The sequence below is a fragment of the Staurois parvus genome, unplaced genomic scaffold (assembly GCF_062004578.1).
Source record: "Staurois parvus isolate SC_StPar_1 unplaced genomic scaffold, SC_StPar_1.0 ptg000267l, whole genome shotgun sequence".
Taxonomy (NCBI): Eukaryota; Metazoa; Chordata; class Amphibia; order Anura; family Ranidae; genus Staurois; species Staurois parvus.
In genome coordinates, this window is record NW_028318063.1 from 255370 (window position 1) to 282126 (window position 26757).

The 26757-nt window shown below is 40.0% G+C and overlaps 1 protein-coding gene across 1 annotated transcript in view; it reads left to right on the plus strand.

The window, feature by feature from the left end:
- The window catches only part of LOC149459222 (NACHT, LRR and PYD domains-containing protein 12-like), a 114416-nt gene that overhangs the window by 73902 nt on the left and 13757 nt on the right, over nt 1-26757 (plus strand). The window contains exons 9-11 of the mRNA XM_089681436.1: nt 10730-10741; nt 14370-14522; nt 24630-24794. Of these exons, the coding sequence (XP_089537562.1) occupies nt 10730-10741; nt 14370-14522; nt 24630-24794 (330 nt within the window). The remainder of the gene's footprint in view (nt 1-10729; nt 10742-14369; nt 14523-24629; nt 24795-26757) is intronic.

The following is a 26757-nucleotide window of genomic DNA, read 5'->3' on the forward strand; positions in this document are numbered from 1 at the left end:
AGAGTGCCAGTACTAGTGCCGCGCTACCTTTTGGTGAACTGGCGAGCACCAGTTTCGGATTTACGAGGGAAAAGATAGTCACGTGGAGCCCCCCGGATGCCAGACTACATGGGGAGGAGTGGCAAGATAGTTTGGGACTTGATGTCATCCTTTTTCTATATAGGGTACCACTTATACGTGGACAAATTTTATTCAAGCGTGCCACTATTTAGACATTTGTACAATCTTGGAACTGGCACATGTGGCACCGTGTGACCTAATATGTGCCCACCATTAGAAGTGGGTGGATGCAGGGTGGTATATTCTAATGGTGGGCATACCACACACTTTTTCTGGAACAGATTTCATCAGTTTTTTTCATTCATTCCACAGGCTGCATACACAAAAAAAAAAAAAAAAAAAAAAAAAAAAGAACATAGCATATATACTCAACAAGGATCGGCGATGTACTGGTACATCCCTGGACTTTGAATGGTTATACCAGGATGAAGCCTACAGCTGCAGGCATCATCCTGGTATTATTTTTTTCAGCCAGCGATCGGCTTTCATCTAAAAGCAATCCTATCGAGGGAACCTGAGAATGCAGCCGGTGTTTCTGCCAGCTGACCATAGAGCTGATTGGAGACCAGAATGGTGCCAATCATCTCTATAGCCTAAGAAATCAGAAGCTATGAGCATTTTATCACTTCAGTTTCGCAGGATATAAAACAGCGCCATTTGTAAATTGGGAAAGCATCTGATCACACCGATCTTGGTTTGATTAGATAATGTAAGGGCAGAGGAGATATCTAGAGTCTGATAGACCCCAGATTTCTCAAAAAGAATATATGACAATGCCCATTGACGTTATAGGGGATATTTGCATTCCCTGTAATATCATTAAAAGTGATCAAAAAAAAAAAATTAAAGGGTCAGTGTAAAAATAATTTTAAAAAAAAGCTGTCCCCCACACCTGTGTCCACGAGCGTTGACCCTGTGCTGGTATGTAAACAGCGGTTGAACCATGTGATATATCGCCGTGAACGTCAGATCAAGGGCAGTAATTCTAACACTAGACCTCCTCTGTAAATCTAAAATGGTAGCATGTAAAGACTTAAAATGTTGCCTATGGATATTAAAAATGTATGCAGTTTGTCGCCATTGCATGGGGCATGCGCAGTTTTAAAACATGTCATGTTTGGTATTTATTTACTTGGCATACCATCATCTTTTATATGTTACTAAATAATTGGCCAATATATTGTGTTTTTGTGCATTAAAAGTAAAAAAAAGTGTATTATTTTTTTTTTTATTTACGTTTGAAAAATCGCTGCGCGAGTAATATGTGACATAAAAAATTGTAGCACCCACCATTTTATTCACTAGGGTGTCTGCTTTAAAAAAATATATAATGTTTGGAGGTTTAAATTAATTTCCCAGCAAAAAATACATATTTTTTTCATGTGAACAAAAAGTGTCAGAAAAGGCTTGATCTTCAGGTGATTAGAAGAGTGAGTGATATGTGGCATAAACTTCTAATGCTGGGCATAAAATGCCCCCATCCCCCAAAATGACTCCTTTTTGGAAAACTATTGGCTGGGAGGCATGTTGAATCAATAGAAGAATTTATTTTTTTGCCACAAGTTTTTGGAAACTAACAAAAAAAAAAAGTTTTTTTTGTTTGTTTTTTTTCACAAAATTGTCAATTAAATGATTTATTGCTCACACTTGCCATGGGTATATGTGGAATTACTCCCCAAAATACATTCTGCTACTTCTCCTGAGTATGTAGCGATCTGTGTCATCTCAGAGTATGTGAGTGGTAGATCGGAGTGAGTGTCCTCTCTTACCATATCCTCAGGAGCTGGCAGGGATTCCTCACTGTGAACTTCCTCATGCTGTATAGGCGTCATCTTACCCCCCGAACGGCAGCTCCTCTGTGTGCCTCTACTTTGGAAAAGATCCTGGATCTGACGTGCCGAGGACCTGGATTGTGAATGATGTGGGTGACTGTGTGAAGAGGGCTTAACAATCCTGCCCATGGTTGCCCTGCAGTGTACCGCTTAAGTGGCTGTAGAGCTGATCTCTCCCTGAAGCAGTATGCTGCCATGCAGCTCAAGAGCCAAGCCACGCCCTTCTTTTTTATTAATTTTTTATTATTTTGTTTTTTGTTAGGGTAAGGGGTTAGAGTTAAGGTTAGGGTTAGGATTAGGGTTTGGGTTGGGATTAGTATTTTATTTATTCTTTTCTTATTATTTGTTAGGATGATAATAATAATAAATAAATGTAAAATAAATACACAAGTAAAACAAATCATAAATAAATACTAGGTATTAATAAATAATGATTAACCCCTAACCCTTAAAAAAAAAAGTATTATTAAACAATAAAAAATAAACACCTAAACCTCTTAACCCGTACAAAAAATACATTAAAAATAATAAGAATAATAATGAATAAATGAATGTAAAATACACAAATAAATACTTGCAATAGTAAATTAGTATATAAATAATAATTAACCCTTAACCCCAAAACCTAAAAAAGTAATAAAATAATAATAATAATAATGTATTTTTTGTTCGGGTGTTTATTACTATTATTATTATTAATAATAAATGTATTTCTTTTTAAGGTTACAAAGTTACATAGTTAGTCTGGCTGTAAAAAAAAAAAAAAAAAAAGTCCATCTGGTCCATTCAACCATTAAAAAAAAAAAAGTTATAATCCTACACCCACAGTTGATCCAGAGGAATGCAAAAAAAAACAGCAAAGCATGATCCAATTTTCTCCTTCCAGGGGAAAAACATTCATTCCTGATCCCCCGAGAGGCAATCGGATATTCCCTGGATCAACTTTACCCATAAATGTTAGTATCCAGTTATATTCTGTGTATCTAAGAAGGAATTCAGGCCTTTTTTAAAGCAATCCACTGAGCTGGCCAGAACCAACTCTTGAGGGAGTCTATTCCACATTCTCACAGCTCTCACTGTGAAGAAACCTTTACGTGTTTGGAGATTACATTTCTTTTCCTCTAGACGTAAAGAGTGCCCCCTTGTCCTCTGTGATGACCTCAGAGTGAATAACTCTACACCGAGTTCACTATATGAACCACTGATGTATTTAAACATGTTCATCATATCCCCCCTTAATCTCCTCTTCTCAAGAGAGAATAAATTCAGTTCCTCTAATCTTTCCTCATAGCTGAGCTCCTCCGTGCCTCTTATCAGTTTAGTTGCCCTTCTCTGTACTTTCTCCAGTTCCCCAATGTTCTTTTTGTGAATTGGTGCCAAAAACTGAACTGCATATTCCAGATGAGGTCTTACTAATGATTTGTACCGGGGTAATATGATATCTCTCTCTCTCTGGAGTCTATACCTCTTTTGATACAAGAGAGGATTTTGCTCACTTTAGAAACCGCAGCTTGGCATTGCATGCCATTATTATGCTTGTGATCTACCAGAACTCCAAGATCCTTCTCCACCATCGATTCCCCCAGTTGTACCCCCCCCCCAGTATGTATGATGCATACATATCCTTAGCCCCCAAGTGCATCACCTTACATTTATCAACAATAAACCTCATTTACCACATAGTTGCCCCATTAAACAGAGCATTGAGGTCGGCTTGTAAATTGGAGACATCCTGTAAGGATGTTATTCCACTGCACACCTTGGTGTCATTTGCAAAGACTGAAATGGGATTTATAATCCCAGACCCTATATTGTTTATAAATATATTAAAAAGTACCTTACACACTAGTAGTGTGTGGGGAACTGTGTCAAACGCTTTTGAAAGTCCAAGTATACCACGTCCACCTCCTCCCTTCTGTCCAAGGTTTTGCTCACCTCATACAAAAAAATCAGATTCGTTTGACAACTTCTGTCTTTCATGAATCCATGCTGTATGTTGCTTAAAACATTTTTTTCCAACAAGAACTCCTCTATGTGGTCTTTTATTAAACTCTCCAGTATCTTCCCAACTACAGAAGTTAAACTAACGGGTCTATAATTACTTGGGTTAGGGGTTAATGATCATTTATTTTATTTATGATTTATTTATCATGATTTTTTATTTATATGTGTATTTATTTTACATTTATTTATTCATATACTATTATTTTTTATTTTTTCATTCGAGCAGAAAATCGCACTAAATGCACGCAAAAACGTGTACAAACGCGCCCATTGTGTGTTTCTATTCTTTTTTATGGGAATAAAAACACACAAAAAACATGCACATCTGCCCAAATTGAGCTACAAAAAGTAGCTCAAAAAATTTAAGCTTCAGGCGTTCTGCTTCAGGCGACTTGGAGTGGAGATGTGAACCATCTCTGTAGAGTAATATTGATTTTTTTCTCCCTGAGCGTTTTGGAGCTTTGAGATTCTCACTTCAAAAACACTCCGCTGTGAATTCAGCCTACGGTAAGCTGCTGCACAGCATTTTTCCTAAAAAAGTTGACATTCATTAAAATTTGCTACGTAAAAAGAATTGCCGGCAATTAATTTTTTTTAAAACAAGGCTCCGATCTCAATACTGGCTCCCACCGTCTGACAGCTCCACCATCCTGACAGCTCCTAAATCTAAGGGGCGGGGCCACCCAGTGATGTCAACCGGGTGGCCCCACCCCTTGTGATATCATCTACCCAGCATGCCTTGGCGATGTCAATGGGTGGCTCTGCCCCTTAGATATTTAGGAACGGTGGGAGCCAGTGTCGAGACCAGAGCATTTTTTTTCTCTTTTTTTCTCTCAGGTCATACCCCATACTCATAAGGGAGGGGAGTGGGATCTGGGAGCCTCCTTGTTAAAGATGGCTTCTAGATTCCGATAAGCCCCCTGCCCTTAGACCCCCCCCCAACCACAGGCCAGGGTTGTGGAGAAGAGGCCCTTGTCCCCACCAACATGCCCACAGAAAAATATATTTTAAAAATATTTTAAAAATATTCTTCCCAAATATATTGACATATTATTGAAATACTACAATTTTGGTCATATTCAATATATTTCAATAAATACATTATATATATATATATATATATATATATATATATATATATATATATATATACACACACACACACACACACACACACACACACACACACACTGCATGTTGAAATGCATTTTTTTTACAAAATATATGAAAAATATTTAAAAATACATTTCAAATATACTGTATGTCTTTAAAAATAAAAATCTATATTTTTGGAATGCATTTACAAATATATGTAAGAATATATGTTAAAATGACTTTTTTATGTTAAAATAAAATCTGAAGAGTATATTTTTAAAAATATTTTTCATATATTTTGTAATATTTAAGAACACATTTCAAAATGCAGTGTGTGTATATATCTATATATCTATATATATCTATATATATATATATATATATATATATATATATATATATATATATATCTATATACAGTGGGGATCAAAAGTTTGAGCACCCCAGCTAAAAATTTGTATTAATGTGCATAAAGAAGCCAAGGAAAGATGGAAAAATCTCCAAAAGGCATCAAATTACAGATTAGACATTCTTATAATATGTCAACAAAAGTTAGATTTTATTTCCATCATTTACACTTTCAAAATAACAGAAAACAAAAAAATGGCGTCTGCAAAAATTTGGGCACCCTGCAGAGTTAATATCTTGTACTACCCCCTTTGGCAAGTATCACAGCTTGTAAATGCTTTTTGTAGCCAGCCAAGAGTCTTTCAATTCTTGTTTGAGGTATCTTTGCCCATTCTTCCTTACAAAAGTCTTCCAGTTCTTTGAGATTTCTGGGCTGTCTGTCATGCACTGCTCTTTTAAGGTCTATCCATAGATTTTCAATTATGTTGAGGTCAGGAGATTGTGATCTTGATGTAATCCCCCGTGGATTTCAAGGTGTGTTTAGGATCATTATCCATTTGTAGAAGCCATCCTCTCTTTAACTTCAGCTTTTTCACAGATGGCATCAAGTTACCATCCAAAATTTGCTGAAATTTTATTGAATCCATTTTTCCTTCTACTCGTGAGATGTTCCCTGTGCCACTGGCTGCAACACAACCCCAAAGCATGATTGATCCAACCCCATGCTTAACAGTTGGACAGAGGTTCTTTTCATTAAATTCTGTGCCCCTTCTTCTCCAAACGTACCTTTGCTTATTCCGGCCAAAAAGTTCAATTTTAACCTCATCGGTCCACAGAACTTGTTTCCAAAATGCATCAGGCTTGTCTATATGTTCATTTGCAAAGTTCAAACGATGATTTTTGTGGTGAGGACGTAGAAGAGGTTTTCTTCTGATGACTCTTCCATGAAGACCATATTTGTACAAGTATCTCTTTATAGTGGAATAGTGTACCACAACTCCAGTGTCTGCCAGATCTTTGTGGAGGGATCGTGCAGTCAAACTTGGGTTTTGAATTGTTTTTCTCACAATCCTGCGAGCTGTTCTGTCTGATATTTTTCTTGGTCTTCCAGATCTTGCTTTAACTTCCACTGTTCCTGATGACTGCCATTTCTTAATTACATTCCGAACAGAGGATATTGACATCTGAAAACGCTTTGCTATCTTCTTATAGCCTTCTCCAGCTTTGTAAGCGTCAACTATTTTCAGTTTCAGTTTTCTAGACAACTGCTTAGAAGAACCCATGGTGCTGATTGTTGGGGCAAGGTCAGATGAGTCTGGGCATTTAAAACCTTTCAGATTGACATCACCTGGTCTTCCCAGACGATGATTGAGAATAATCCATGACACTGGCAGGTCTCAGCTTTGCAAAGGGGGCAGTGCATGCTATAAATTCTGCAGGGTGCCCAAACTTTTGCAGATGCCATTTTTTTGTTTTCTGTTATTTTGAAAGTGTAAATGATGGAAATAAAATCTAACTTTTGTTGACATATTATAAGAATGTCTAATCTGTAATTTGATGCCTTTTGGAGATTTTTCCATCTTTCCTTGGCTTCTTTATGCACATTAATACAAATTTTTAGCTGGGGTGCCCAAACTTTCGATCCCCACTGTATATATCTATATATATATCTATATATCTATATATATATATATATATATATATAAATATATATATATCTCTATCTACTGTATCTATCTATATATATCAAGGGCCTGGTAGGACTTTTGAGAGGAACCACACCCCCAATAAATAGGAGGGAGACACATGGAGTCCCCCATGGAGTCCCCCATAAATTCCTACCAGACACTTGATCCGAGCACAGGCCAGGAAAGGGGGAGGGATGAACAAGCACCCTCTCCCTCCTGAATCATACCAGGCCACATGCCCTCAACATGGGGGGGAATACTTTGGGGTAGGGGGGCTCCCTCCCTCCAAAGCATCTTGTTGCCATGTTGATGGGGCAAGGGCCTCTCGCTCACAACCCTGGCCTGTGGTTGTGAGGGTCTGCGGGGGGGGGGGGGGAGACATATTAGAATCTGAAAGCCCCCTTTAACAAAGGGGCCCCAGATCACAGCCCCCACTGAATGAGTATGGGATACATACCCCTACCCATTCATCAAAAATGGTGTACAATGTGAATAAAAACACAGCAGTTTTTAACAAGTCCTTTATTTGAAAAAAAAAGCCCCAAAAAATGGCTCCACTGATGTAATCCATCACCAATCACGGTGTCCAACTTTGTCACGACAAAACAAAAATAAACACCCGATGCCCGCAAACCCGTCTGCACCAGTCGAACAGTCACTGCTATCTGGTATTTGCTGGAGCTAGTGGACAAATGTCACCGCTAGCTTCGCCCAATTGTGCTGTGATTGGCCAAAGCGGAGCTAGGGGTAATGTCATCGCTAGCTTTGCCCAATTGTGCTGTGGTCAGGTGCTATGCTTTGGCCAATCACAATGCACTGTCAGAGGGCATTGCACTGTGGAGCATTGCACTGTGAGGCCCTAACAGTTCTTGTGTTCGCAGAACACACAAACACCTGATGTTCGAATCAAACTTATGTTCGACTCAAACATCAAGTCGATCACTATTTAAGATAAAGCAACCAGGAGTTATGCAGGATCACCTTCCAGAGCGCACCTCTAAAAGGACCAGAGAAACTCAATATGGTAATCTGCCACTAACCACATTCATTTCATGAGAGTACCTGATAAGCCCAACCAGTATATTCAGGGAACCATCTTAACTCTGTTGTAACAAGCAGGAGCGTGACCTATATGCAGCACTTGCCTCGGGCATGTCCTTTATCAAGGGCATGTGCAACCGCGACATGTTGGCGAGCCTCTCCTCTCCATCTACCGACTGCCAAGAAGTATCAAGATGATCTTAGAGTGGAAGTGCGCAGTACTGAAAGTTGTGCAATCCAATGGTGGCGTCACTTCCAATCCGATCGTGAAGCCAGGGCCGGAAGGGGAACGACAGGAGAGGCAATCTGTCAGGGCTCTGTCCTCGGCAGAGGTGTTAGGAGACCTGGCACCCCTGTCAGTACCTTGCATGGCCACAGAAGTTCACATCGGCTCAAATTTGACTCCAAGCGGCCTTTATAAGGAAGCCCTGCCCTACTCTCAGGTGCTGGTTGATCTCTGGCTTCCCAGTACCTTGTTCCTGTTTCCTCTGCTATTGTGATCTGTGATTTCCTGATACTGACTCAGCTTGCTCTTGGACCTGTCTTCTCTGCTTAACCCCTGGTCTGACCTCGGCTTGGCTAAGGGATATTCCCTCTTTGCTCCTCTGTGTATGACCCCAGCTATCCCATCTGACTACGTCTGCTCCGATTCCCACCTGGTACCTGACCTCGGCTTTAAACTGGCTATCCTGTGATCCTCTGTTTCCCAGAAGGCTTGAATACCTCGCACAGGCACCACCTGTCTGCAGATCCCATCTCAGTGCATCAGCTGTGCTCCTGGGTGGACCACCAATGAGCACTCCTACAGGCGACCTGTGCCACTTTGGGCCTGACTCCTGCTGTCCCACTCTCAGGGGAGTCTGGAACTTAGCCACAAGGGAAGCCCTCTCTCCATTGGCCTAGAACAGCAGGTACGCAATACAATCCAATCAAATATGTCAGGAAAAATCCCATTCTCACCAGCACATCACAGTGGGTGAAAACTTGTTGTGCCCAGATCAACCCAGTATGCATTCCAAAATAAGACCCAAGAACAATATTACCAATAGGGCACTGGGTCTGTAGGCTAACAGGTTTACAACATAGGCAGAAATATACAAATAAAATAAGTATGCAGCGCTAATGTAAGTATAATCAAGTGACAAAGCAAATAAATAACTAAATAATGCACAATAACATATGTTAAATATGTTAGATAACTCAGTCCTTATAGTAAAGTGATTAAGTGCAGGTGTTCCAAAAGTCCATGATCAAGAATAAACGTGACTCTTGTGTTGTTGTGAATGTACAAACAATGCACTAACCAGATAGCGCATTAATTGCGCATGGAGCAAACAATGCACTAACCATTAATTGCGCATGGAGCAATTAAGACCTGCTCCTGGTGCTCTGGACTTGTGATACCAGGCAGATGTCATCAGCAAGTCGGTCACTAGATGTCATCAGTATAGGTGTATTCTTAAGCATTCCACCAGGGCCATCATCAGCAGGAGAAGGGGGGAGTCATATAACATCCAAATCCTCAGGAACCTTCAAAAACGGCGCACATGGAAATAATGAGCCCCAAGAAAGCTTCTAATAGTGTAGTAGGTCTTTAATGGTCAAAATTCCAGCATAAACAGAAAGATAAAAACTTACATCAGGATCTGATATATCAACCAATCAGGATGGCCTTGCGGTTTAAGCACACAGGTCAGGGGCACCTGTCTGACGCGTTTCGTGTAAAAACACTTCCTCAGAGGGAGTGTGCCCATGCTGTGTGAGTTCTATATATAATAAATACGAAATTGGTGCGCATTAGTGCACGGCCGCATCACCCATCGCGGTTTGCGCATGCGCAGTTGCGAAAAACGCGGCCATTTTCTTGGAGGTTTAAATAAGTAACCGAGAAGGGCTTTCGCACATGCGCAGTGAGCGCTTTTTTCGGCCATTTTCCTAGTGATTAATCCAATAGACCGTAACCATCAAAATAGACCTAATGATTATGATGTGCCCAACCCCCATCATTTTTTAGGAAAAGGCTCAGGCATAAAAAGAAGCCTAAGACAAGAGGAAAGCGAGGAGGAATTAAGATTAATCGACAAAAGGAGAAAAATGTAATGAATACTGGCATTTTTAACCTTAGTGGTCAGACCCTAACTGCTAAAGAATTGGAACTTCTTAATAGAGGTCTCAAATTCGCACCCCCTGCAAAATTAAATAAATTTAATACGTTTATTGACATTCAGAAATTTACAAGGAAACTATCTTTAAAAAGACATTTCCTTACCAACCCAATTAGCAGAACACCCCTGAAGACAGACAATACAGGTTTTAAAACCACAAGTTTAAGAATTGCCTCACTCTTCAATCCACAGGCCCACTCTCATATTAATATATTTAGGCATATGGTCATCAAGGACCTAGAAAATTTGAGAGTGAAGAAATGGAACAACAAACCCTATGACCGGAAGCAGATTGATACTATGACCAAAGATTTGTTGGAAAATAAAAATCTGGTCATTAGACCTGCAGATAAGGGGGGTGGCGTTGTTGTGATGGATAAAGTAGATTATCTGGCCCAAGTTCATAATATCCTGGATGATAAAGATACATACATAGAACTACAAAGAAACCCCCTTTTAACATATAAGAAAATTCTAAAGACTCTAATTAAAAAAGGATCAGATTTAGGTATTCTAAACAAAAAAGAAAAGGAATACCTATGCCCTACGGCCCCAAGACTTCCTATACTCTACTGTTTACCTAAGATTCATAAAGATCCTATTAAACCTCCTGGTCGCCCGATAGTGAGTGGAATAGGTTCTCTATGTTCTCGTATCGGGGAGTATCTAGACTCTTTTCTGCAACTGGTCTGTAAAACACCATCCTTTCTTAAAGACTCAAAACAGGTACTGATGGACATTAAAGATATTCATATAAGCATACATACATTCCTTGTCACAGCGGATGTGTCCGCATTGTATAGCAACATAAAACATGAAGACGGCTTGAATGCTGCGAAGTATTATCTTAATGAAGCCACCGATATACCATATTCTCAAAAGCAATATCTACTAGAATTACTTGAATTTGCCATGAAACACAACTATTTCTGGTTTAATGAGAAATACTACTTACAGTTGACTGGAGTTGCCATGGGTGCAAAGTTCGCGCCGAGTCTAGCGAACCTCTTTATGTCAAGATGGGAAGAGGATATAATATATTCGAGAGACTGGCCCCATCTAATTTTCTATCGAAGATTTATAGATTATATCCTACTTCTTTGGGATGGTAATGAATTCACGCTAAATAATTTTTTCACCACCCACAATTATAATAGCCAAAATATTAAACTCACTTTTCAGCATAGTAACCGAGAGATCAATTTCCTAGACTTGACTTTATGTAATAATGGGACATACATTTCCACTAAAACATACTTTAAAATGACAGATAGGAACAGCTGTATTCCTAAAGATAGTTGTCACTTACCGAGATGGCTAAAAAACATACCAAGGGGCCAATTTCTCTGTGTCCGGAGAAATTGTACTGAAATAGAGGATTATAGAACTCAGGCCAATATTCTTAAGGGAAGGTTTATTGAAAAGGGCTATGACGTAAATGCTCTAGAAAGAGAAATCAACAAAGTGGCCAATGGAGACAGAACTAACCTCCTGACTTCCAAAAACAAAGTCAAAACAAAAAGGAGTTGTCCCTTCATTACCAGTTACTCGACACAGCATAAGGAAGTATCCAACATTATTAGAAAGAATTGGAACATTTTAAAGAATGATCCTGTACTGGGTGAAACTCTACCAGACTTACCGGAAATTACGTACAGGAGAGCGCCAACATTAAGAAATATGCTGGCCCCTAATGTAGTTAACTCCCCTAAACCCTTGACATTTAGTTTTCTCAACACCAAGGGTTTCTTCCCCTGTAACAGGTGTATGCTATGTACCTTTAATGGCATACATAAGAAACCTATAAAAACTTTCAGCTCGAATGTGACTGGTATATCTTACGATATTCAATCGACTATCACCTGCTATAGCTCCCATGTGGTATATCTCTTGTGGAAAGCAATATGTGGGAAGAACCACGAGAAGACTGAGAGATAGGTGCTCACGCAACCTATCAAACATTAAAAAGGGTTTTAAGGAACATTCTGTTTCCATGCACTTTCGACAACATCATAACAGGAATCTGCATACATTGAAATTTATAGGTATTGACATAATTAATAAAAATTGGAGAGGTACGCACAAAAAGAGAGCTGTTTCAATGTTAGAAACTAAGTGGATCTACCTGTTACACACTCAAGCACCACATGGCTTGAATGTAGAGCTAGATATTAATTGCTTTATTGATACCAGCTAAATATACAACATTCTGGTTTATTGTAGTACTATGAGTTTTATTTATATTATTATATTTTTATGTATTATTATTTTTATCTCTATTGGAATATGAAATAAGTTTTCATACTATGGGGCCTATTTCTGCTTGAACATTGTTTAATATCAGACTTTTATGGTAGTATTGTTTTGAAAGTATATCACTTTTTACACTATATTTTGTATACAATTATATAATAGATTGTATGTTTGCTCTTAACTTGGTGATATCCATTTTTATGAATGTATGAGGGTCTGAAAAAAATATTGATCCCATATGTTTTAGTGTTTCAAACGGTAATCATCACTTTTTAACACTGAAGGATGTTTGATTCATCCATTTTACTGTGTACAAATTATGATCATTTATATTTATTTCTATTGATTTTATATTATTGTGAAGTTCATTACACTCCACTTGCATTTTAGTTCATCACACGCTATATATGACTCTGATGCGTCTTTAATTAATGCAAGCTTATCCCATATAATGAAACTGGAATGTCTGAACGATCTTTTGAATAACCACTGGATGGCACCATTTTTAAGTTTTATTAATTTATCTAATATACCATTTAATTATTTTATCTATAGGAATGTAAGTTTACACACCATCAAATATATTATTAGGTTATAGCAAAGCAATAGAAAATTAGGTCAGCATAGCAAATGACAAGCTGTTGCTGTTCCCTTGCTGTCCTTCATATGTATATATGTGTTACTACCTTGCTGGTATATGTGCACTGAAGCACCGACAAAATGGCAACCGCGATCACTCACTGCACATGCGCGAATGCCTCTCTCTGTCTATTGGATTAATCACAAGGAAAATGGCCGAAAAGCGCTCACTGCGCATGCGCGAAAGCCCTTCTCGGTTACTTATTTAAACCTCCAAGAAAATGGCCGCGTTTTTCGCAACTGCGTATGCGCAAACCGCGATGGGTGACGTGGCCGTGCACTAATGCGCGCCACTTTCGTATTTACTATATATAGAACTCACACAGCATGGGCACACTCCCTCTGAGGAAGTGTTTTTACACGAAACGCATCAGACAGGTGCCCCTGACCTGTGTGCATATACCGCAAGGCCATCCTGATTGGTTGATATATCAGATCCGGATGTAAGTTTTTATCTTTCTGTTTATGCTGGAATTTTGACCATTAAAGACCTACTACACTATTAGAAGCTTTCTTGGGGCTCATTATTTCCATGTGAGCCTGTTTTTGAAGGTTCCTGAGGATTTGGATGTTATATGACTCCCCCTTCTCCTGCTGATGATGGCCCTGGTGGAATGCTTAAGAATACACCTAGACTGATGACATCTAGTGACCGACTTGCTGATGACATCTGCCTGGTATCACAAGTCCAGAGCACCAGGAGCAGGTCTTAATTGCTCCATGCGCAATTAATGGTTAGTGCATTGTTTGTACATTCACAACAACACAAGAGTCACGTTTATTCTTGATCATGGACTTTTGGAACACCTGCACTTAATCACTTTACTATAAGGACTGAGTTATCTAACATATTTAACATATGTTATTGTGCATTATTTAGTTATTTATTTGCTTCGTCATTTGATTATACTTACATTAGTGCTGCATACTTATTTTATATTTTTTCATACTAGGTTTTAAAGGTTGCCTTTATGCTAGCGGCTTTATATTACTATTGTTCCCAGTGCTCAATTACTACTTTTTTTCTAGAAATATACATATATATTTCTTTTGGATGCAATATATGTGAAAGTGAAACAGTGCCATATTTACCAAAGGGTGGCATGTGTGGCCTAAAGTCTATTTAGATTTTATATTCATGAATCAGAATTGTGTCGAATGACATGTGTCCCTTGCTTACTGCCAGCCCATGTCCCCCCTATCATTCAACCATTTCTTCTCTTCTTCTACAGTTTGTGGAAAAGTCATCTGACAGACAGTTCCTGTCCCCACCTGGCATCTGGAATAAGAAATAACCAGACACTGAGGACACTGAACCTGTCTGGGAACAATCTGGAAGGTCCTCATTGCAGTGATCTGATGGCAGCTCTGACAACAAGCCGCATAGAGGAATTAGAGTGAGTATAACAGGACTGACTGAGACAATAATATTCTGGGACAGTTTTATATCTAAACCAGGGATGGACTGACAACTCATGGGGCCCCCGGGCAATAGTTGATCATGGGGCCCCTGTGTCCTTGCCCAAATTCAAAAAAGCCTATGAAAAAGGTACCAGGGGAATCTCATGGGGCCCCCTACTGACCCCCGGCCCTCGGGCAGTGCCCGAGTTTCCAAATGGTCAGTCCACCCCTAATCTAAACCACATACATAATAAAAATATTAATAACATAATTAAATGAATCTCCTTGTCTGTTATCACACACTTTCATCAGCTATAAATTAGTTGTTTACAGAAGCGGTTTGTGTTATGGCACTGCGTTACTTTAACTGACAATTGTGCGGTCTGCTCCAAAATGAAAGTTACATCTTTTTTCCCCCATGAATTGGGACTTCTTTTGGAGCGATTTGATCGACTGTGCGTTTTTAGTTTTTGCACTATCAAAAAAAAAAAGGCTGAAAATTTTGAGAAACAAAAAAACAATATTTTGTACTTTTTGCTCTAAAACATGTCCTGTAAAAATATTTAAAAACCAAATTTCATCATAAAATTTCAGCCAAAATGTATTCTGCAACGTCTTTGCTAAAACAAAAAAAAAATCCCAATACGTGTAAATTAATTAGTTTACGTGAACGTTATAGCATTTACAAATGGCGGTATATATACTGGTATTTTTTTTTAATACTAATAATGACAGCGATCAATGACTTATGGCGGTGATCAGCGACTTATGGCGGGACTGTGGCAGACATTCTGACACTGGGGGGAACTGACTTGGGGTCACTGACATCCCCAGTGACACCGATACAGTGATCAGTGCAAAAAAAGCGCACTGACACTGTACTAATGGCACTGGGGAAGAAGGGGTTAACATTATAAGGCAATCAAAGGGTTAATTGTGTGAGGGGAATGTTTCACTAGGGGGCGTGGGATGTGTGCGCTTCATTGTAACACACTGATCCAGAAGGTTGAGCTCATCCATCCGGATAAGTGTGCTTAAACTGACAGGGAGGAGAGCTGCAGTGTAAATACTGCAGCCATGTTCCCTGTCAGTGATTGCTAGTAATCTCCTGCTCCAGCGGGTAATCACCGGCCAGGGGCCGCGATCACAGCGCGAGTAAGGTGGGCGCGCGCCCTCTACCACAAATGCAAAATCACGTATATATGCGTGATTTTGCGCAGCATTGCCAACCTAATGCAGTATATGTACTGTGGCTGGTCGACAAGTGGTTAGTAAAACATTGCTAACATCTGATTTTCTGTTTTGTCAAGCAACTAATAAAACAAAAGAGATTGTAGGAGGTCATACAAGGGGGAATCTGATCTTATTGCAAGGACCAATTAGAACCTCACATGAGCTGGATATAACCATACGATATTCAGTGTCAAGGGGATCTCCTCCATCACTACAAATCCAGTGTTCATTGTAAGGGGGGGTCTTCCCATTACTACACATCCACTATTCAGTATTCACTCAGTGTGATCAATATATTTATTGCTAAGCAGGAGAGGGAATGTATTAATGGTCAGTTGTCTGTTATTTTTATAAACATTTTATTGGTGACACATTTATTATTTGAATAGGCTCTCATGTGGTGTCAATGAAGACACATAACACTGATTCCGGTTGCAGTAAAACTCAAAACTTGGAGAGAATGCCAACTACTAAGAGAGTGCCGCTTCGGATAAACTCACAGTTCAGTTCAGTACAGAGATACAGCAGGTAAAGATGCACAAACAGCGTCTGTCTTCAGAAGGAAAAATGTCCCCTGTCCCAAAGGGGAGGCTTCCATGCAGGAATGCGAGCCCTAACCTGTCCCTACTCATCAGGAACCTTTTCCTGCTGCCATCACTTTCCGTGACAGACAATTGCTCTTTCCCTACATTAGTCACTTCTAAATGTGTGCCAAAACCTGGGAGCAGGGGCTTACAAAGACTCTGCTGACCCAAGATGGCTGCCAGAGGTCACCTGGATGCAGCATAGCCAACCGGAACCAAGTTTCACCTGACTTCCTCTCCAGGCTGTGATATCATTGCAGTATCACACCTACAGTGGAAAAACCAGACTGCACCTGCCTATAATCTACCATAGCATTAGAAGGGTTCATAAAATATCTGAATGATCAGTTTTTCCAGAACTTGTCTATAAGGATGTGAAAAAAAAAGTGTTTTTGCAGTGTAGGGCTGAGTTCTATATAAGGCCTAGCCAGGGCTGCTGTTAGGAATTATGGGGCCCCATCCCCCCTCTTATCAAAAGGATATTATCACTAAAAATACACTAAAATTATTATTAGTGGACACAAACATAACATAACTAACAAAATTCCTGCTAAATCTAAATGATAAAACTGTATTGAGTTAATAGTTAATAAGGTTCTGTGTGTAAATAAGGTCTTGGGGCTCATTCACATAAATCCTGTGGCCTGTATGGTGTGAATCAACTTTTTTTCTTTTTTAAAATGTGGCTATTGCTGTGTGCAGGCAGCCTATGTTACGCTATGGGGATGCAACAGCTGTATGAACACAGCCGCAGGTCGTAATTTGACAGGTATGTGGATGCAGGCGTGTGGCCCCAAACACAAAGAGTATGCATTTGGGGCCACTCACCCACGCCTGCACATTTATTACAAGCAACAATTCAATATAAAAAGAAGTTACAAACATTTTAAGCTTTAATAACTTAACCATTTCAATACCGTGCAATTTTACACCTTCCTGCCCAGGCCATTTTTTACGTTTCAGCGTTCTCACACTTTGAATGACAATTGCGCGGTCATACAACATTGTACCCAAACTAAAATTTTATAATTTTCTTCACAAAACTAGAGCTTTCTTTTGGTGGTATTTAATCATTTTTATTTTTTGCTAAATTAACAAAAAAAGACCACAAATTTTGAAAAAAAAAAACAAGTTTTTCTTTGTTTCTGTTATAAAAGTTTACAAATAAATAATTGTTCTTCATAAATTTAGGCCGAGATGTATTCTGCTAAATTAGGATGTATTTTTTAGTTTGTAGGAAAGTTATAGAGTTCACAAACTATGGTGTATATCTGAATATTGATCAATCCTGAAGTACTGACAGCCAATCTAATTTCTTGAGGTCCAAGAATGTCAGAATAGTACAGATATCCCCAAATGACCCCTTTTTGCAGAGTAGACAGTCCGACGTACTTCATAAGAGGCATGGCGAGTTTTTTGAAGTTGTGTTTTTTTTGTCATAATTTTTCGGAAAATTAAAAAATTAAAAAAAATATTTTCACTATTTTTTATTTTACATACTGTCACCAGTGCAGTACAGCATCATCATATAACTGGCATGGCGGTGAACAGGGACCCTGACTGGTGACAGTATGAAATATATATATATTTTTTTTTTTTATTTTTTTTTTTTATTATTTTTAATTTTTTATTACATTTTTTTTATTTTTTTTTAAGATTTTTTGTTCATATTTTACTATGACCAAAGTAGTACAATGTTACCATAGTAACATTGTACTACTTTGGGGAAGTGATCAGTATTTTTTTTTTACACAATTTGCTTCTAGCAAAGAATTACTTTGCTATAAGCAAGCATTTAGCTGAATGAAATCGATTCATTCAGGTTTTTTTTTTTTTTGCTTAGCTGTGATTTGGTCACAGCTAATCACATGACATGTGCATGTGATTAGCTGTGACCATTCACAGCTAGGCACTAGTATACAATGGATGGCATGAATGAAGCCATCCATTGTATACAACTGTCATGTGACCTGCTGTGATTGGTCACAGCAGGTCACATGGTACCAGCAACGGGGGCCGGTACTCAGATCTGTCATCGGCCGTGTCCGAGGTACACGGCTGGTGACAGATCGCTGCGCGGCTCTGCATTAGCGCAAACTGCGCATGTGCGGGAGCACGCCAAATGGCGTGCACCCGGAATGCCGAAGCACTTTTGAAGCCGCCAAACGGCCATTGGCCTGCTAATGGTTAATAAGTCAAACCTCTAAAAAAGCCCTTATGATACAATTTCTCTAGCTTATATTTTAAGTAGCATATAATACCTGCACTTTAACCACTTTACAACCACGCTATAGCTGAATGATGGCTACAGAGCCGTTGTCCAGTTCTGGGAGGGCGTCATAAGATGTCCTTCCAGAATGCGCCCCCAGCGGTGTGCACTCAACGCTGTTAGTGATTGCTGTGTCCTACGGACACAGCTGATCACATGACTAGGTCAAAGGCCAATCACAGTGGCCTTTTACCATGTGATCAGCTGTGTCCAATGACACAGCAGATCACAAAATAAATACAGTTGCCGGTTATTGGAAGCACTTTCCTCATGCTGTCACATCATGGGAAAAGTACTGCCGAAACCAGCAAATGTCACAGAGGACACCCGCATTATTAATCAGGGCACTGATGATCAGTGCCCATCATTGCTACATATCAGTGCAGCATCATCAATGCCTCCTCATCAATGCTGCCTCATCAGTACCACCTCATCAGTACGGCCTATCAGTGCTGCCTATCCATGCCACCTCATCAGTGATGCCTATCAGTGCCCATCAGTGCTGCCTATCCATGCCACCTCATCAGTGATGCCTATCAGTGCCCATCAGTGCTGCCTATCCGTGCCACCTCATCAGTGCCCATCAGTGCTGCCTATCAGTGCAGTCTCATCAACACACATCAGTGAAGGAGAAAAATTACACATTTTGCAAAATGTTACAATAGAAACAAACTTTTTCTTCAAATGTTTAGCTCTTTTTTTGTTTATAGTGCAAAAAATAAAACCGCCAGTGGGGATTAAATACCACCAAAAAAAAGCTCTATTTGTGTGAAAAAAAATTAAAGCTGAAAATTGGCCTGGGCACAAAGGATGTAAAAGTGCCCAGTAGGCAAGTGGTTGAACAAAGAAGGAAATGAGGACTCATACATATAAATTCCTAGTCTGTTCGGCTCAAGACCCTTAAAAAATACAAAAGACAAACAATCTATATAGTAACAATATACAGTAAATGCTGCTTACAGGGATGCATGCATTTCCGTATTTTTAATTAAACCACAGAAAAAGGAAATACAAACAAAGGGGAAAAAAAAAATCAAATGTGTTGTGTGCTACCATATCAAGAAAAGTGTGTCTGATAGCTCTCAGGGAGCCCTGTTATACAGGCCTTAACCACATTAAGTAGATGCCTCACCACAGACTGGCGATACCTGTTTTTGGAATCAAAACTAAGATGTAGTAAACAGGCTGCTGGTTTCTGGCCTAATGAATGCAAGGCCCATAGGATCTTTGATCAAAGAACAGACATTTTGCCAATAAGGATGAAGTTGGGGACAAATCCAGAAGATATGAAAACATGTTTCCCTATCTTGTCCACATATCCAATATGTGGGGGTCAACACTTGGGAACATATGGTGTAATTTTTCCAGCAACCTATACCATCTGGTCAACACCTTGTAAACTGATTCCTGCATTCTCAAGAACATTGTTGATTTCTGAATGAAAAAAAAACAAGTCTCTTTGATCAGTGGACAATGCTTTATTCATGTCCTTTCCCTATGCCGCAATAAAAGATGGAGTGATAGAATCTGTGAATGCAACTAATGCAGCATATGCCCTGGAAAGACCCCTTCATACTCTTTGTCCTGATGCACACAATTGCTCAAAAGCTGTAGCTACAGTATATCAGAAAACTCCAAATAAGGAGGTAGCAAAGAAAGAGAATGCTTTACTTTAATTAATTGCCATAATGGAAGGAGGGGTGAAGCATAGATTGAATATCGGCTATAGATTTCCAGCCGTTCGAGTACTTTAAGTCTTGCAGCTGGAATGTATCCATTGCAATGAATCACCAAAATTTAGGATCAGACAGTCCTGGTGGGAAATCTGGGTTTCCCATCATTGGCATCATAAGTGATAGCCTTAAAATCCTAGGTCTAGTCATCTGAATAATTTTATAGGTAGCACCCAAAATGGGATGGTCCTTCACTTGGGCTAAGCACACATTGCCGAGCCACAGAAAGGCCTTAAGCGGAAAATGCAAGGTCGTTTGTTAAAGAGATTTACAATTCTTCTCCTTAGTATGATTACACCAGTCCAAAATCTGGGACAGATGTGAAGCTTCATAACATCGAACTGGATCTGGAAACTCCGTAACCCCCAGAACATTTGGGCATAGTTAGTATTTCTGTATTGATTGTAGGCAGGCAGTCTGACCAAAATAATTTGATAAATTCTCGTTTAATTTGTCTTAAAAAAGTATTTGGGACTGTCAGTGGGAGAGTCTGAAATACAACAATTTAGGCAGTATATTCATTTTCAAAAAATCATTTTTGCCAAAGCAAGTGTGTGTGAGATGTCCCAAAGTCTAAGATCTCGTCTAATACTACACAGCAGTTGTGGAAAATGATGCTGAAATATATTATTAATAGAACGTGTAAGATAGATCCCCAAATATGAGTTTCTCAGACTTGACTTCAAAGTGTGTATTCTGCCTTCAGGGATTGTAAGATTCATTGCTTCTGATTTTAGAAGAATAATTTTATAATCGCACCTACACATTTATCAAATTAGGGCCTGCGGTTGTGTTCATACAGCCGTTGCATCCTTTGAGCAACAGGCGACGCTAGCAAACTGCTCATTTGCTATGTATGGGCCAGAAATATTTTTTTTTAATATTTTAGTACAAACAGATTCTTCAATTCCTTCCTCTGTAACCTTAGCACCACTGAAGATGAATGAACAGGCTCCTGTCCATTCATAAATTGAAGCATAATAACACAGTTTACTATGCTCAGTTATCATTGTACACAGGCGCGATCAGTACTTATCACACACTATGTCCATTCACTAAAGGAAGGGGCTAGTATATAACATATTTACTGCCCTCTTGCACGGCTCTCCCTCCTCACACGTCCCCCTATGTACCTGCAGCAGGAGGTGGGACAGAGAACCTGGCAGAGCACCGGGTAAGGAGGGGAAGACTCTCTCCCTGTGAAACTGGAGCAATAAAACTACTTGGAAAAGACCAAATTGGCTGGTGCCATCCATTGACCTGCAACACTGTCCACTGCAGCCATGGATCAGCCCTAGGGAAAATGCTTGCCTTCTGTTGGAGGTGAGTCTACTCCTTTATCCCATGCTACACCAATGACAATATGACACCTCCCAAGTAACATGTTGTAGTGCCCATGTGACCTCCAATATGTGTCAGACCTTAAGAAAATTATCAGTCAGACTGGGTGATTATATAAATAATGTTAGGATAGATTTTAATTGAAATAGCATTTTCAGACATTGTTCCTCTTTTGCAGAAAAGTTAAAGCATTCTATTTCTTCCAGATCAACCATTCCTTACTTCAGTTTCAGTGTCCTGGGTGCCAGTGGGGTCCTGGGGTCCAGTGTCCCTCAAAGTGTTGAAAACTCCTCCATTAGCCATCCTGAATTTGGTATTCAGGGCTCGGGAACCAGAAGAAGGAAGTAGTTCATTAGCTGACTTCATTACCACACCCTGCACCTGCTCTCCTCCTCCAGGAGATTGCCCCCACCCATCTCTATAGGTGCATGCATTTCCAATTCAATCAGCTATCATCATTCTCACTAAATATGCATGTGAGAAGGTTGAAGGCTAGTTAGCTACTGCCAGGCTGGGAGGGAAGAGGTTAACTGTTAACCCTCCCCCCTCCTCTCCATCCCATATAAATACATGAAGGGTCCTTTCATATGGGCATTCCGTATGTCTGTTTTTCATCTGTCCATTTATGGATGAAAAACTGACCGCTATGTATTTCTATGGACTTGCAGATGAACATCTTTTTACATCTGTTAATGTCCACATCTGTTAACATCTGTTCTTTTGAATGGAAGAAAACCCTATTTTTCTTCTGCAAAAAAAAAAACCTGGAATGCATGAAAAAACGGATGTCAACGGATTGTAGGCAGCCCAGCAGGTCAGAAAAGGGGGAGGGGGGCGAGCGAGCTCCCCCCCCTGAACATACCAGGCCACATGTCCTCAACATGGGGGGGGTTCTTTGGGGCGGGGGGCCTCTTCCCCACAACCCTGGGCTGTGGTTATGAGAGTCTGCAGGGCAGGGGGCTTATTGGAATCTGGAAGCCCCCTTTAGGAAGGGGGCCCCCAGATCCCAGCCCCCCCATGTGAATGAGTATGGGGTACATGGTACTCATTCACAAAAAAGTGCAGTGTGAAAAAAAGACAGGAGACCGTATTTGACAAGTCCTTTATTAAAAGGAAAATAAAAGAATGTCCCCCAAAGCAGATCCAACATCAATCACGATGCCCACTGCCGCCGACCCAAAAAAAAAGGGGGGGGGAACAAAAAACAAAGGCTCTGCTCCCAATGCTGGCTCCTGGCCGTCTGACTGCTCTGCTGGCTTGACAGTTCTTAAATATGTAAGGGGTGGGGCCAAATGGTCACATGTGTGACCCCGCCCCCATGTGACATCATCAACCAGGGCATGCTGGGTCAGTAATTGCCCAGCAATTACAAAATGATGAAAAACACTGTGCCCCCCCATCCGTCATCCATACCAGGCCCCTTTACTCTGGTATGGATTTTTAAGGAAAACCCCACACCAAAATTAAAACAAATGGACCTTAGGTCTGGTATGGATTTGGGGGGAACCCCACACCAGCTTTTGGGTCATTAGCACATTGGGGTATGAAGAGTCAGCACCTAAAGAGTCAAGAGTGCAGTACCAAATGTTGTTGCCATGGGCAATGGAAGTCTAGAGTCAGTTAAAGCAACCTGTTGGTGCATGTACATATGTCAGGTGAGATAGCCTCTAGCAGCGAGGGAGATGTTTGTACTCCTTCCGCATGCTGTCTATTTCCCAAAGCAAGGGTAACGAAGGTACCTCTGTGCAGCTATCACCCACATGTGCCCATTCCCGACTGACATCACTTTCAAAGTGAAACTTGACTTCCTGTCTTATGAGGCAACTCTCACTGTGTTCCCCTGCTATATTGAATTGGGCTCTATAAAGACACTGTGCCTTTTTATGAGTACACTTTCAAAAGCGTTGCCTCTCTATTTTCCTTGGGACCACACCATTACCATTAAGGAATTTACAAATCTTGGTATCTTTGTGAGCATGAGGTTGACACCTGAGCTTTAGGTGTCGGATAACATTAAAGCTATAAAGCACATTCAACAACAGTTTTCCCTTTGCCTTTGAAGGGATCACACTTTTAACACAAAAAGTGTGGGCTCTTATTAGGGTTACATTAGTTCCTTTCTGCATTCTATGTATGGGCATCCTCTTGCTGTCCAAACTTAGTTTTGCTTGTTTCCCCCCATACACTGCATGCTTCATTTTGTCAGTTTCATCACTGACATTCTCAGATGACTGCAGCAATGTCCTACTCTCTTTCTGAAGGACAGACCGATTGTCTTGCAATTCAGATGTTTTTAAGTCAGGGGACCTCTTTAAAGATTCCAATTCCTTCACGTTTTGCCTCTAGGCAGATAAACCATTTAAAATTTCTCTTCCCAGACTACCCTCCTGAACCTGTAGGGGGCCTAATTTTACTGCAGCTTTTATCTCAGCTGTGTCTGCCATATCATTACCCACATCATCACATGTTTCAGGGTTAGCAGCAACCATGTCCATTTGACCTTCAGGTCTATCATTAATCTTATTGTCACTCACGGTATCTAAATGATCAACATTTACCAGTGCCTTGCACTTTTCCTCATCATCATAAATATCAACGTTTACCAGTGCCTTGCACTTTTCCTCATCATCATAAATATCAACGTTTACCAGTGCCTTGCACTTTTCCTTATCATCAGCACAATACGAGTCATATCAGTGGTATTCTGTAGTCATGCTGTTTATAGAGATATCACTGTCCCTACAGATGGATGGCAATATTGGGGTGTCTACTCCATTATAACATTTTTCTTATAAAATTCTATTTCCTGGAGTTTTAGAAAGTGATCCAATATAAATTATTCCAATAAAGAGAAATTAGTTCCATTCATATAGAGAATAGTTATATTCATTCCTGGGGGAGAAATTCATTTTGTTCTGGTAACATGTTTCTCTTCTTTTACAGATTGGGTGATAATCAGCTGACAGACAGTTCCTGCCCCCACCTGGCATCTCTAATAAGAAATAACCAGACATTAAGGACACTGAACCTGTCCTGGAACAATCTGGAGGGTCCTCATTTCAGTGATCTGATGGCAGCTCTGACAACAAGCCGGATAGAGGAATTAGAGTGAGTGAGTATAACAGGGCTGGGTGAGACAATATTATTCTGGGACAGTTTTTTTTTTTTTAAATCTAATCCAGATAAATATAGAAATATGATAGTATAATCATATGGAGCTCTTTTATGCCTCTATATACAGTACAGTCATTATGGACTGTCACCTAATAATTGGAACTTATCTTACTCTGGTATAAGTCATGCAATATTTTCATAAACCATTGCTAAAACTGTATATTCTGTTTTGTCTGGTGATTAATAAGATTACTTCACAGCCACTATTTAGTGTCAGGGGATCTCCTCATTGCTACACATCTGCTACTCAGTTTCAGGGGATCTCACATGACTAAGTATCCACAATTTCATCAGAATAAAAACATAACCATAACTCAGATCTTCATGCTCCATAGGGAAACACGGTGTCTGTTACTTGCTGAGGTGGGGAATCTTGATACTAACAAAAGAAAACACAAAAGGGGCACACTCTCCTCATGCATTACAATGGTAAAAAATATATTTATTGAAAAAGTAACATACTCAGAAAAAGGATCATAAAAACAGACAAGGAGCTAAATGTTTCAGTCCCAGACAACAGGGGTCCTGTAGTGTAACTACCCTGTTGGAATTGCTACCACGTTTCGGGAGTCGAACTCCCTCAAAGCTAAGGCACCTAGACATGCCAATGCCGCATAAATAGGGGAACAAAGTATTCGGCCCTACGGCTGAAAACTATTAGGCCCTACGGCTGAAAAGTGTGTGAATGTCACTCCATGATGTTGAGTGTGAAATATAATCTCCAATACCTTGTACATCAATGAATATAAGCTGTATAACAAAAATATGTGTGCATAATAGTGGAGGAATTACTGATGTAACAAACGATCCCGCCGAGTGGGATGGCAGGAGAGGAAATTGTTAACCGGTTTCATGGCATCCTGCATGTGTCCTGGAATGCATGGAGCACAAGCCGTGTATCCACCGGCCATCGCTCCGGATATCCAGACGTGAGACTCTGTTACTGTCGTGCAAAAGTGGCCCGACTCCTGGGAGATAAGGACACATATGAGCATCTCCCTGGGGATCCCATTTCATCATACAGACTTGCCCTTAAGAACCTGTTTGATCCAGCTGTCCAGAATAAGGTTTCAAAGCAAGAGTGGTCTTTTTTTATTTAGGCCATTTCCCATGACACCACATTTCTATCACATCCCAAAAATTCACAAAAGTGCAACAAACCCTCCAGGTAGACCCATCATCTCATTGACAGTCTTACCAGAAATCTTGATAACCACATTGACTACTTTCTACAAGATTTGGTCGTACAGCTGCCTTCTTATGTGAGGGACTCTGGCCACATGATCGAAATCTTGTCCAGTTACCAGTGGCAAGAAAGCTACAGGTGGGTGTCCTTGGATGTGTCATCAATGTATACAAGTATTCAACATGAGTATGGCCTGCAGGCAGTATAATACTTTTTATCCAAGGACAACTCTCTGCGCGCTTCTCAAATCTCATTTTTATTGAAGTGTTTTGAGTTTACTTTGACTCACACCTACTTCAACTTCACAGGGCAATTCTACAGGCAGATCAAGGGCACAGGTTTGCCCCAAGCTATGCCAACCTGTTTATGGGTTTTTGGGAACACATCTGGAACCACACCTCATTGGGGCAAGACACGTTACATCGATTCTATACTCAACATTTGGGATAGCTCTGTGGCTACATTAAACGAGTTCAGCCAACACTGTAAATCAAATTCGTATGGCATTGAGTTCACACATGTAGTGGATGATAGTAGTCTGGCCTTTCTAGATCTAGAGCTAAGGCATACTATCCAAAACCATTATCCCAGATGGATCAAAAATATTCCTCTGGGACAATTCTGCAGGCTAAGGAGGACTTGCATCTTAGTTGAAGATTATGATACCCAAAGTCACATTTTGAGAAAAAAGGTTTTGGAGAAAGGGTATGC